Source organism: Sinocyclocheilus grahami, unplaced genomic scaffold (genome assembly GCF_001515645.1).
Source record: "Sinocyclocheilus grahami isolate Dianchi unplaced genomic scaffold, SAMN03320097.WGS_v1.1 scaffold146.1, whole genome shotgun sequence".
Taxonomy (NCBI): Eukaryota; Metazoa; Chordata; class Actinopteri; order Cypriniformes; family Cyprinidae; genus Sinocyclocheilus; species Sinocyclocheilus grahami.
Window position 1 is genome coordinate 60896 of NW_015505325.1, and position 13034 is coordinate 73929.

At 38.2% G+C, this 13034-nt stretch overlaps 1 protein-coding gene across 1 annotated transcript; it reads right to left on the reverse strand.

Annotated features, from left to right (window-relative positions):
• Positions 1–394: 394 nt before the first annotated feature.
• Positions 395–9264, reverse strand: LOC107591757 (F-actin-capping protein subunit alpha-1-like). Its single transcript, XM_016280994.1, has 10 exons — positions 9076–9264; positions 5861–5924; positions 4518–4569; positions 4327–4390; positions 3814–4020; positions 3597–3676; positions 2446–2524; positions 2287–2358; positions 2114–2176; positions 395–635 (listed from the first exon to the last, which is right to left on the reverse strand). Exons 1-10 carry the CDS (start codon positions 9112–9114, stop codon positions 495–497), a joined length of 861 nt encoding a protein of 286 aa, XP_016136480.1. The 5' UTR covers positions 9115–9264; the 3' UTR covers positions 395–494.
• Positions 9265–13034: the final 3770 nt, after the last annotated feature.

Consider the following 13034-nt stretch of genomic DNA (forward strand, 5'->3'; position numbering starts at 1 on the left):
TCCTGACCTCATGCATTCCCTGTTAAAGCCTGAACAGTTGAGGTTGTCAGTAGGTGGAGGAGGAGGAAGGTGGGATTGTCATATGATTGGGGTTTGAAGATACAACGAGTGAGACATTATTTATCCACCATTTTAAAACACAAAACCGTTTGCACAAGCAATGCAGCTGTCACAGTTCACAAAAAAGACAAAAATCAAAACAATACAAACTCTTTGAATGACTTGCGAGCGGGTAAATGAGAGAAATGCAACAATTGCCGATAATTTAGATCCACGATTCCCTCCAAGTTCTCATTTGAACCTCATCCACGTCTGAGACCCATCCAAGTCCATTAATGACAGAAAGTTGAATGGAATCACATCCTCTTTTAAACAGTTTTTTTTTTTACTTTTCTTTTCATTTTTGGAAGGCTTCTTCATGCTGAGCGAACCGCATGTGGTGTTCTGAGTGCCGGCTCCGCACTTGAACAGAAGAAGAGGAACCGGGTCGGTTTCTAAGCGTTTTGCATCTCTTTGCCAATCTTGTAGCTAAGGATCTTGTTCCAGTCGATCTTGGTGCGAGTGACGGGCAGTTGTCTGCGGAGAGCTTTGAAGGTGGTGTCTGACATTGTCTGGTAGTTCTCACTGATGGCCGTCTGTAGGGAAACAATTAAGCAACACAAATGTTAAACTGGATTCTGATCATTAAGTCGCAGATCATAAAATTGCACAGGAAGTTGTGAAGTCACATAGTCCATGACGAATATTTTATTAAAAGCTGGTCTATGTGGTAATTACAGTACATCGGACATCTAAACGTTAGTTTCGTTCATCGACCTCGAATGTGGCCGCGCGTTCTAACGTTAACCTAGAAAAATGTGTGCTATTCAAGTGTTTGTGCGCAGTGTGGAAGCTGAATAGTAGCACGCTCACTGCACGACAGGTAACTTGGAGGCACCGGTGCGATCATTTGCATTTAACTTAAAATACTCTGTCATTTTTGCTCATTCAGAGTAATAAATCTTTCGAAATTGTAAAAATGTTTACTTTTATTTGTGTGCACTCACAATAACAACAAAATGTTGTGCTTTTGTAAAATAATGAAAGCAAACGGGGTGCGCTTTCTGCCTTCTAGGTCACTGTGAACTTGAGCATGTCAGAAAAATTTACAAACCCTGTGCTTGCCTCACAGGCATGAAAAATATTTCTATAGAAAGTGAAATGTCTACTTTTAAATTAACCAATTTAAATGGAAAACAAATATTTTCAGATTATGTAATCCATATAAAACATGCACGTCCTCTGTGTCGACTTCATCACTGCAGCCGAAAATACAGAAAACACTAGTTTATCAATGAATTATTATAATGTTAAGGCAGTCTTCTTGCTGTTTTTTTCCGACGCATTCATAATCATTACTTCTGCCAGTGTGCTGAGGCGAGTTTTATGCATGCGCTTGAGCGCTGATAGGTTATAGGCCAGGGTTCTTCAATAGGCGGGCCCGTGGGCCACATCCGGCCCGTGAGAGAAAAAAGTTTGGCCTGTGCGAATTTCACATAATGTGGCATGAAAATTCAAACGCAGCATCAGAAAGCTACATTAACTTACATCGTGTCAACACCGGACGTGAGCGGCACGGCACAATAAAATACAATAGAACTCGTTATAATCAGTGATGCTGTCTTGGATGCGGCGCGACACGACAAATCCCCAACAAACTGCTGACTCGTTCTATTTAATTTCTCATTTTGTCTCTCATAGTTGAGGTATACCTATGATGAAAATTACAGGCCTCTCTCATCTTTTAAGTGGGAGAACTTGCACAATTGGTGGCTGACTAAATACTTTTTTGCCCCACTGTATATATAAGTAAGACAGTGGCCCTTGGCTTGGTATTGTTGGCAGAATTCGGCCCTCGGCAAAAACTAATTGAGGAACACTGCTATAGGCCATTAAAGGCTCATTATTATGAATTACTTGGTTTATTAATATAAACGTGCAATTAGTTGAATAATTGCTAAAAATGAACAACTACTAGTTGACTAGAAAAATCTTTAGTCGAGGACAGCCCAAATAAAATATTTAATATCCATCTTAATCAAAATGTTTTATGTTGAACAGATCGAATTCTTACCTGGTAATCATTTTCAGCATTTTCAATGATTTTCACAAATTCCTTGGCAGTCAGGGTTTCATTCTAGAGAGAAAAGGGCAGAAATTTACTTTGCAAGAAGATCTTCTTTGCAATCTTAAACTTTAGCTTGTTTGGTTAATGCTTATGTAAATATCTCTCTTTTTTAAACTCACTGTCACTTCAATGGACTCCTCCACCTCTTTATGGCTCACCAGTTGTACATTACCATCCTCATAGTAATGCACCTGTAGGAAACCAAATTATTTAACACAAACTCTTCACCATCACACTTTCTTTTCTTATCCCCACTATGCTAGCTTGTCAGGTCTCACCTGGATCTTCAATACTCCCACAACCTGAGCTGATGACTGACTAATGGTGAACTTCCACTCTGACCTGCATCGGCCATTCCTGACGAGAGAATCATCAGTGAGTCAGAGTGCAATCAGATATAGTCTTACTACAGAATCATACTCCAGGCATGGTTGAATTGGACAATTCTAATGTAGACTGTAGTAGACAGACTTCAGATGAAAAGAATTATAGAACTCATGGCAAAAATGTAGATTTAATTTGATAAGAGATAATGTACAGTCAGCTGATTATAATTGCAAAACAAAATGTCGCAAGAGTGAATCAGTTTTTTTATCACCTTTAAGAGGTCCAAAAATGACAGATGGCTGTACATAACGCCTGTTATTTAACACTTTATCATTTAAAGATTTGTGGTCAGTAAGTTATGTATATTTTTAAAAGAAATTAATACTTTTTATCAGCAGTAAAGTCTTTAGTAGTAAAGACTACAAAATAATTTATATTACAAACAAATGCTGTGCTTCTGAACTTTCTATTCAAAGAATCCTGAAAAAAATATGAAATTTTCATAAAAATAAGTAGCAAAATGGTTTTCGACATTGCTAATAAGAAGAACTGTTTCTTAAGCATCAATTCAGCATTTTGGAATGCTTTTTAAAGGATCATGTGATACTGAAGACTGCAGTAATGACTACTGAAAATTCAGATTTGCCATCACAGGTATAAATTACATTTTAAAGTATGTTCAGTTAAACAGTTAATAATAATTGTAAATAATTATTATTTACCCCTATTACAACTATTAACTGTTTTCCATAATTCATTGAAATAATATTTTACAATATTACTGTTTTTACTGTATTTTGATCAACTAAATGCAGCCCTGGTGAGCATAAGAGACTTTTCAAAACATTAACATTTTTAAATAAAAAATTTTTTTTATGAATATTTACATCTAACCAATTCCAAATGTTTGAACAGTAGTGTAAAAACATAAATGGACCAGAAATGCTGATTTAAAATATCATGAAACTAATATAACTAAAGTTATGTAGAAAATCAGTTGCCTGGGACAAAAGTCAATCATATAGTTCAGCAACATTACACAACATTATACAAGTATTCCAGAGAGCAGGTATAAGGACATAAAGCATTGAACATTACTCACCAAAAGTTTTTGGGCTGAAACTGATGACCCTCAATACAAGCAATAATTGTTTGCTGTCCGTCAACAGTCTTCCCATACACCTGCAGCAAACATCAGTGCATATGATTTCACAAACAATGACTGCAAGCATAAATGTAAATGCAGCAAGTGCTAACAGTAACAGAAATGTGTGAGATTCATATCATTCTGTTGAGATTCCCATAGGAAAAATGCGCACCGTGCAGACTCCAGTGGGATAGTGCTCTTTCACATAAGCACTGAGTGCTTCATCACAGGCGTCCCTCCAGGATCGGAGGGCAGTTTCTCCCTCGTAAGGCTGAGGGTCGCTCGCTTCCTTTCGCAGGTGATCAAAACGAAATGACACCCGCTTCCGTGGGTCAAAGTACCGTCCCTGACCCAGATCTCCATGCTCAGTGATCAGAACCTGCAGGAACAGGATGTCCCTTGCTCTTTAGGCAAAATTAATCACACACAGATCTGCAGCTCTAATATGGAAGCAGCAAACACTCACAGTACAATGCTCACACTTGCCCTAATCACTCACAAAGTACACAAAGATCTTCAGAGAGCAGAGTTTACACCCAGCTTAAATAAATAATGTGACAATAGTGTGCTCTCTGTTCAAAACTAACACAGAGTATCATGGCAGCACAGGAACGAAATGTACACACACATTTCAAAAAACCGACTGAAATTACTGCACCTGTGAGTCTTTAAATCATGCACTTACCGACTCCTCACTACCGTCCAGTTTGACAGGAGTGAACTGATCCATGTTATACTGAGCAAAGGCACTGTGAAACAAAAAAAATGAGATAATGCAACATGAATATTTCTTATCAAAACGTTCTTATAAAAACTTTCAACTACATACAGATGCATCTGGACACAACATGATGCACAGATCTGTAAATAACATACTGTGCTGCCCCTTCCCGAAGAAGATTGTCATTGTTGAGGAGAAGTCGCACATCTACAAAAAAAACACAGTAATTAAAAATAAATCACAAACCTAAGCACAAGTCTGGTACAATATAAAATAAACTGGTTTGAAATCAGGCGTTTGTTTCAATGAGCGAGAGAGCAGTAATGAGGAACCACCAATTAAACTGCAAGAGAGCAATGCACTGTGAAGCAGGAGCAAAAATAAATAAATAAACATCAAACGGCTCCATATGCCTCCCCAAGCACATTTGTGTATTTTTTCTTTATGTACAAATCAGTAAAAATATCACAAGCATTTCCTCTATGTTGTTTGATGCTGGTGTCAAGAATCAAATCTCTTATTGTTACTAGCACAAGTCTGTATGAGATATTCTGGGACTGCAGATTCAGTTGGGTAGGAGAATGTTGCAATCGACAGAAAACAAGAAACTGTACACTACCGTTCAAAAGTTTGGGGCAAATACAATTTTATAAAATCCCCTTATGCTCACCAAGGCTGAATTTATTTGATCAAAAATACAGTAAAAACTATAATATTGTGAAATATTATTACAATTGTAAGTAGCTGTTATATATATTATATTAAGTGGTGAATAAAGCTCATTCTGATTATGATTCTAATAAGACAGCACCCTTACAACAACTTCTGAAAGTGAACGGTAGTGTTTTACTCGAGCATTACATAAAAATGTCATTTTAACATTAGTGTAATCATTTTAACATGAGTTTAGGAACTGAATAATAAAAAGGAAAAATAAAACACTGCGTAGTATTTACTCTTTGAATTCAATATGCACCGATTCTTATTTAAGCTACAAAAGTTATTTAGGTAAGAGCAGTGAGTGATTTTCTCTTTGTCTTTTGTTCATGGCCCCAAATATTGCAAGCTGTAGCGATATGCATATTGCGATATGTACATTTGCGATATTTCGATATATATTGCACAGCCCTAATACATACATGATGCTGTTTTGTTTATACAACTTAATTATAATTGGTTTATAAACATTATTTTAAACATTATGCACCTTTTTTTTACAGATTGTCGTGTTACCTGATGCTTTGAATAAATGTGCATTAGAAATATTTTGCTCGATGTGCAGTCTTGTGGCCTCAGGAGAGAAGCCAAAAGTTTTTCTTCACCCTAACTGAAATTATGCATTTTAAATTCGAATATTGATCATATTTAAGTAAAAAATTCGAATTTAGTTTTTCAGTCATTTTGACAGCCCTAATATGTATTCATGTACTACCACTTTAGACCAATACTGTAAAACTGAAAGAGGTCCCAGAACAGAACAGCTGAAAATGACACTCACCATTGAACACTTCATTGAATTCTCCAGGGGGAGCGTGGGTCACAAAGTTAGCTGCGATGCGGACCTGCAGACATACCACATAATAAATTATAAGTGGACACATACTTGCCTAACTAAAACACTGCGGCTTCAGCACTACTGAATCACAGCCTGTTTCCAGCGGGTGACTCTAGAGATCAAATTACCCCATATTCACACCCTGTAAAACTTAAAGAACACACACCGCTGAGTCCTTAACAATACACATATCCCAAATACAAACAACTGCTAAATGTCTAAAAACATCTAACTCAAACTGAACAGCTTATTCCTGCCCTCAAATATCCTCTCAACCTTAACGTCCTAATGTATCAGACCAGGACAATTCCACATCAGACCTGTTGTGTGCTATTAAAGCATCCAAGAAAAATATTTTGAAGTATTTAACTTAAACCTATTTAACATTACTTTAACTAATTAACTTAACTTTGTAGGGCTTCACATGTTGGCAAACAATATTTGCGATGATTATATATCAAGATTACTCTATAACAGCATAAGCGATTGGAGGGATTATATCTCTCTGGCCTGGGAGCGACTTGGGATCCCCCAGAATGAGCTGGAGGAAGTGGCCAGCGAAAAGGACGTACGGGTGTCCTTACACAGCCTGCTGCCACTGCGACACAGTCCCAGATAAGTGGTGGAAAATAGATGGAATGGGTGGATATAATAATAATAATAATAATAATTTTAATTCAAGTCAGATAAATTATAACTACTGTAATATTTCATTGTAAAATAAAAATAGAGTATACATATAACACATTGAATCCCATTAAATGTTATACAGCTAATGTCTTTCAAACCCACCAAAAGGAGCTGTTGAATACATATTTTTGACCAACAATACACTTTTAATAAAAAAAAGTTCAAGTTCAGTTTATTTATAAAGCACATTTAAAAAGGGCCACAGGTCGACCAAAGTGCTGTACAAGTTAGAATAAAATAATACAAAAATATAAGTACACTAAATAGCAGCAAAACAGTTAAAATAGAACACTCTTATGAAGTAGCATATCTCCAAGGAGCGCTTAGGAAGAAAGGATTTGATTTTCGATAGAGAATGAAGAAAGAAAAAGCTGGACCCAATGACCGCGCTAATCTGCTTGTCAAATTTGAAGAGAAATTCGAAGGGAAAGAGATTAACATAATGGGAAGCATCTAGCAATCTGTCTAATTAGCATCTCATGTGGCCTAGCTGGGGAAGTCAGCTGAGCTCTGACAGTATGCAGAAAATGACCACATGTAATTAAAGGGGAAGAAAATATGTGGCAGTTAAATGCAGCTTTTAGAGAAGGGACAGATGCTGACAGAGACTGAACTAAAGAGCACAAATCAATCTGAATCTACCCGTCTGCTCCATATAAAATCAAAACTACTGTCAAAGAGACTTTGCTAAAATGCTTTTTAAAGATCATTATTTGGTGTATTTGGTGTAACAGAATATGTTGACATGCTTTAATGTTCAAAAAACACATTATTTTTCAAATACTGTACATTATTGTAAGTCCTCTATACCCCGCCTCTCTCAAACGCTTCGTTTTCTACAAAGTCCCTCCTTCCGACAAGCGCAGTCTGCTCTGATTGGCCAGCTGACCCAGTGCATTGTGATTGGCCGAACACCGCAAGCACTCGTGGGAAATGTAACGCCCCTTACCATAATCGCGAGCTTCATCTTTCAAAATAAATGTAAAGACAGAGCCCGAAAGGGGAACAGAGTCGCGTGTCAGACACAGTGATGAAGCTGGTATGTGTTTGCAGTACACAAGCCACGGTTAAGACAGCTGACTCCACTGTGATGTGATGTGATGCTCTCGCTCGCTCTCTCTCTCACACGCGCACACATGCATGCATGCACACGCACGCACACACACACACACACACACGATGCGCAAAACTCCGCATTTGAACAGTCAATAGCAAATACTTAAACTAATAACAAAACAGTAGCTGATTCAGAAGCGCCAGATTGTCATAGCAAAGTCAGAATTACCTCCTCTCCTAGGTTCACGAAACGGTCGTCCATAAAATGCATTGCTGTTCTGTTGTAAGTAATCTTAAAGATTCCTAAATGCATCTACTTCCGGAAGGCCAAATAAAGTGCTTTTGCTTTCGCCTAGAAACACACAGCGTCTCCCTGACATGGCTGCTTCAACACTAACTGTGGTTACTGAAACCACGCCTTCTTTCTTTGCGTGAACATTTGGGCACATTATGCAAATATTCCCACATAGTGAGGTAGATATGTGGGGGCGTGTTGGAAGGAGCGGTTTTAGGGGGGCGTGGCAGAGTCTTAACTTTGATAAAGAATTTCTCTTTGGTTTTGAGACTTTAGTCTTTCCAACTTCAGGGATCTTATCTATGCACAATCAGCTTGTTACACTCCAAAGAGAAAGGAAAACTTGAAATCGCATCATATGACCCCTTTAATAACAGTCTTGCCATTCAGTTTTAACAGATGAAAAGATGCAATTAAACGCCAACGGTAAACGACACTATCCATCACTAAAATTCTTCCCACGATCTCACTTGTGTTTCAATTGCAGAAACAACAGTGTAGCTGTAGTGTGTACATGACGACAGAATTCTCACTTCTGGCTAAACTCTCTCTTTAAACCAGCGTAGACTGCAGACTGCAGACTGCAGGCTTCCACCTCAAAACACACCCGCCCCTGCGGGCGTAACTTCATCCGGCCGAGGCTTTCGGCTCAGATGGCTGTCGTGTCAGGCGGATCTGGCATCTGCTGTCTCACGCATGTGTAACTCTACCGGAGCACAGCCCGTTAAAGCCCGTAGGCTCGGTTCGGAGTGGGTGGATCTGCTGAGATCTATTTCTGAACTCCCTCTGACAGCTAACTGCTAACAGCTGACGCTCTCAACACTTCACTCAAAACAACACGGCCATTTCAGCTTTAACGGACAGCTTGACTTGCTAAAACACTGCTTGTTGTTCGGTGTATCGTTGTTGTTAAGCCAGGTCCCTGTGTTTTACGGGAGTGCAAAGCTGCGATTTCACTTCCTCGCAGATTAGCACACGGCTAACCGGATAGACAACCTCGCGCTGCTTCCGGGAAGCAGTTATTCATCCTTCTGCACGCGGAGAGTTTTAATATAAAGACGTACCATAGTGTGTTTTTGGGCGGTTTGTGAAAGTTAACTTAATGTTTTATTTTTACCTTATCCTCGTCTGAAAGCGGCTCCTCAAAGTCGGTCATCTTGGCTGTGGCGGAGCCTCACGCCGCGGCGCATGCTGGGTAGCGCGCGCTGTCACGCTCGTGACCATAATAGGGCAAAACGGAGTGCGAGCCACCGCCTCGCGCAGCTCCTGCTCTCCTCTCCCGCCTAGCCTACTCCGGTCTGACAATCAGCTCGCGCTCGCGGAGAGGCTATACGGGGAGCAGACTTCGAGCTGCACTTTTTAATGGGGATTTTGATTCACATCGGTGACTCGAATCTTTTGGATCAGTTTCCTTTCTGCCAGTTACATTCTTACGCCAGTAGGTGGCGACAGGTGAACGTGTTTTTGTCACTGAATAATTCACTCAACAGATTCTTTAACCAACACCAAGTTGAACACATCAAACACATCTTCTTATCCTTTTTTCTTATGAAAATTTAATAAAACATTATCAATAAAAATCTGCACGTCATGCTACATAAATGGACTACATAAAATATAAATGACCTGAGCTCTATAATATCCCAGGTTCTAATTTCTATCCAAGGTTAATTTCAAATAAAGTTATTGATTTGCGTACAACTTGGCTTGGCCGAAGCGTCAATGCACACACACACACCAAAAGAAAAGAAAAAAGAAATGGTCCCCATAACATGGGTGATACCAGGACCACACTCAAACACATGCTTACATCTGAATGGAAACACTCCATAGATTTATATTGCTTTTATATACAGATTGTTTTTTTGTTTTGTTTATATATATATATATATATACACATACATAGGCTACATAAATACTATAACCTAACCCTAATAACCCACACCCTAAACCTTACAGAATGCTTTCTGCATTTAAAGATGAATTTTATTAGGCACATTTATTTTATTTTTTTTTAAGTTTTTTTTATACCAAATGAGGATGTACCCAAATGGAGGTTTTGTCAGGTTCAGTTTATTTCTGGCTACAAATTTGTAAATGGTTCAATAGGTACACATTAAAATAAGGCTCCTGTACTGTTAATACAAATAGTTATTACAGTAAAACAAAATAAATGTTCAACAAGATGTTCAAATTGACAAATCCTTTCTGTGATTCTTCTGCTGTCCTACAGAGAGCAGCATTTCTCCAACATTTGAACTGCTGTTGGACGTACAAAACAAAAAGACCAGCAGAGGGCGCGATTACCCTGCCATTATCCGTAAGAAGCACATTCACATCTAAAACCAGAGATGATCACTGCAGGCCAACATCTTGCATATCTGGGGCCTGTTTTATTCTCAAGAGCTTCAAAATGTACTTACTCAAGTGGAGATAAATAGAAAATGAGGCCTTTTCTATTAACTTTAGGCCCCTATTTCCCTCTTTCTCTCTCTGCTCCTCTTCTTCCATCTTTTCCGTCATGTCCCATCTTTTCTGTCAGAGCCTGGATCTTTTAGGTTTCTTGCTTATAGCACCATTCCTATTAAATATACAATATTTCAACCTACAGATTAAATATGATTCTTAACAGAGCAGATTTAAACAAAGTAAAGGCAAACATTACGTCCAGACTTGCAAATTCTTTCCACAACCTTTCAAACAGCTTTCAAGCATGGACGTATGATATCTCAACACAGAAAAAGAGCAAAAGGACACAGAGAGGAATCTTTTTTTTTTTTTTTTCTAGCCTATAGTGCGTTATAGTTGAACACCACAAAACGTTAACTGAAACAATTGTGTGTGTGTGTGTGTATGTGTGTGTGTGTGTGTATGTGAACTCTTGAAAGCCTTATCATCACAACACAGCAAAATAGGGGTAGTGAGGGACAAGAGAAGCGAGAGAGAAAGTCATCCATCACTAATGTGTCATCTCTTTGATCATAAACAACATTAGTGTCTATTGGTTTATATTTCTTGCATTTGTCTTTGGTATTTACCTCCCTCGCACTGAACTTTGCAAAAAATCTTTTGTGTGTGTGTGTGTGTGTGTGCGGTGAGGAAGTGAGGTGTGTTCCCACGACCTGTGCGTGTGGTAACCTTACCTCCCTTTGATCCTGCTTTGCCCTGATAGATTCTGCTTCACACACTCACACACATACTTGGGAAGGCACTGATGTGATGTGACAGTTGTTAAGGCCTCTCACTTTGATGTGGAGTTATCAGCCCTTCTGCGATCCAATCAAACACGCACGGACCTCTTCCAAACCACACGCATGTGCTGTAGCTGAGAAACTTTTTGTAATTTCACAGCAGAGGAGACAGTGGATTTCGCTGCCTATTTGTCTCTCTGTTGGAGTCATTTCTGTGTCATTATCAGCAAAATTATGACTGGTTTCAAACAGGTTTCCTCCTCTATACTCCATTTGTTGACCAAACAGACAGCACCGTCCTGAAACTATGTATGTGTGCCCAACTTTTTTCTCCATACAATATTGCCAAAAGCACACACTACATAAGGAACAGCTTGGGCAGGAATGATAACAAAATATAGACACTGCAGATTATACATAAACAAATGGAAAATAACAGCAATGTCGCTGATAATATAATATAATAAATACAGTATAATACATACACATATATATATTTTTTTCCAAAAAATACCACTTATAATTAGTATATTTGTCGTTTCAGTAAAAATCCTTTACAAATGTACATTTTCCTGAGAAACAAAAATGCATAAGATATTAAGTTGTTGTGTTTTTCACTTGTTTAAGCATAAACCTCACTAAATGTTTTATTTTTGCAGGCATTTTTGCATTGCATGGTTTATTTTATAATTTTTTTTTCAGCCTGTTCAGCTGTGCTCGTGAAACAGTATTTCTTTGTCTCTCTATCCTTCTCTCTGTCTCATTCTCTCTCTGTCTGAACCTAAAGAGCTTGAGATGGTCCCAGTTGCACCAATAAGATACTGTTAAGGGTCCCATCTTTGCCAGAAGGCTTTATTTTCTATTTTATTAAACACCTCAAACCAATACTGTCAGCTCATGCATTTAAGAAACAAAACTAGAGACTATGGAGACCTTCAGTTATCCAGATGAAGGGTTCTGCGCCTTACTGAATCAAGCACAGCTCATAAAATTTTCTTTTGGAATTTCATACATTACTTTGTGTCTTCAAATGTGATGTGAATAACTGCTATTAGTCAAACTGTTGGTCTCCTGCTATTGCTGTGTCACAACCAATAAGACTGGACTGATAAATTCATCTCCACAGAGGAATTCTGGTTACGACTGAACCTTGTCTTTGTGACAGTTGTTAAGGCCTCTCACTTTGATGTGGAGTTATCAGCCCTTCTGCGATCCAATCAAACACGCACGGACCTCTTCCAAACCACACGCATGTGCTGTAGCTGAGAAACTTTTTGTAATTTCACAGCAGAGGAGACAGTGGATTTCGCTGCCTATTTGTCTCTCTGTTGGAGTCATTTCTGTGTCATTATCAGCAAAATTATGACTGGTTTCAAACAGGTTTCCTCCTCTATACTCCATTTGTTGACCAAACAGACAGCACCGTCCTGAAACTATGTATGTGTGCCCAACTTTTTTCTCCATACAATATTGCCAAAAGCACACACTACATAAGGAACAGTTTGGGCAGGAATGATAACAAAATATAGACACTGCAGATTATACATAAACAAATGGAAAATAACAGCAATGTCGCTGATAATATAATATAATAAATACAGTATAATACATACACATATATATATTTTTTTCCAAAAAATACCACTTATAATTAGTATATTTGTCGTTTCAGTAAAAATCCTTTACAAATGTACATTTTCCTGAGAAACAAAAATGCATAAGATATTAAGTTGTTGTGTTTTTCACTTGTTTAAGCATAAACCTCACTAAATGTTTTATTTTTGCAGGCATTTTTGCATTGCATGGTTTATTTTATAATTTTTTTTTCAGCCTGTTCAGCTGTGCTCGTGAAACAGTATTTCTTTGTCTCTCTATCCTTCTCTCT

What these genes read in the sequence shown, in the direction of transcription:
- LOC107591757 (XM_016280994.1), bottom strand. Translation starts at nt 9,114, where the DNA reads ATGACCGACTTTGAGGAGCCGCTTTCAGACGAGGATAAG. An exon ending in TGGACGGTAGTGAGGAGTCG is followed by an intron (nt 4,021 to 4,326) that starts GTAAGTGCATGA and finishes CTGTTCCTGCAG; the next exon opens with GTTCTGATCACTGAGCATGG. An exon ending in TTTCAGCCCAAAAACTTTTG is followed by an intron (nt 2,525 to 3,596) that starts GTGAGTAATGTT and finishes TTCTCTCGTCAG; the next exon opens with GAATGGCCGATGCAGGTCAG.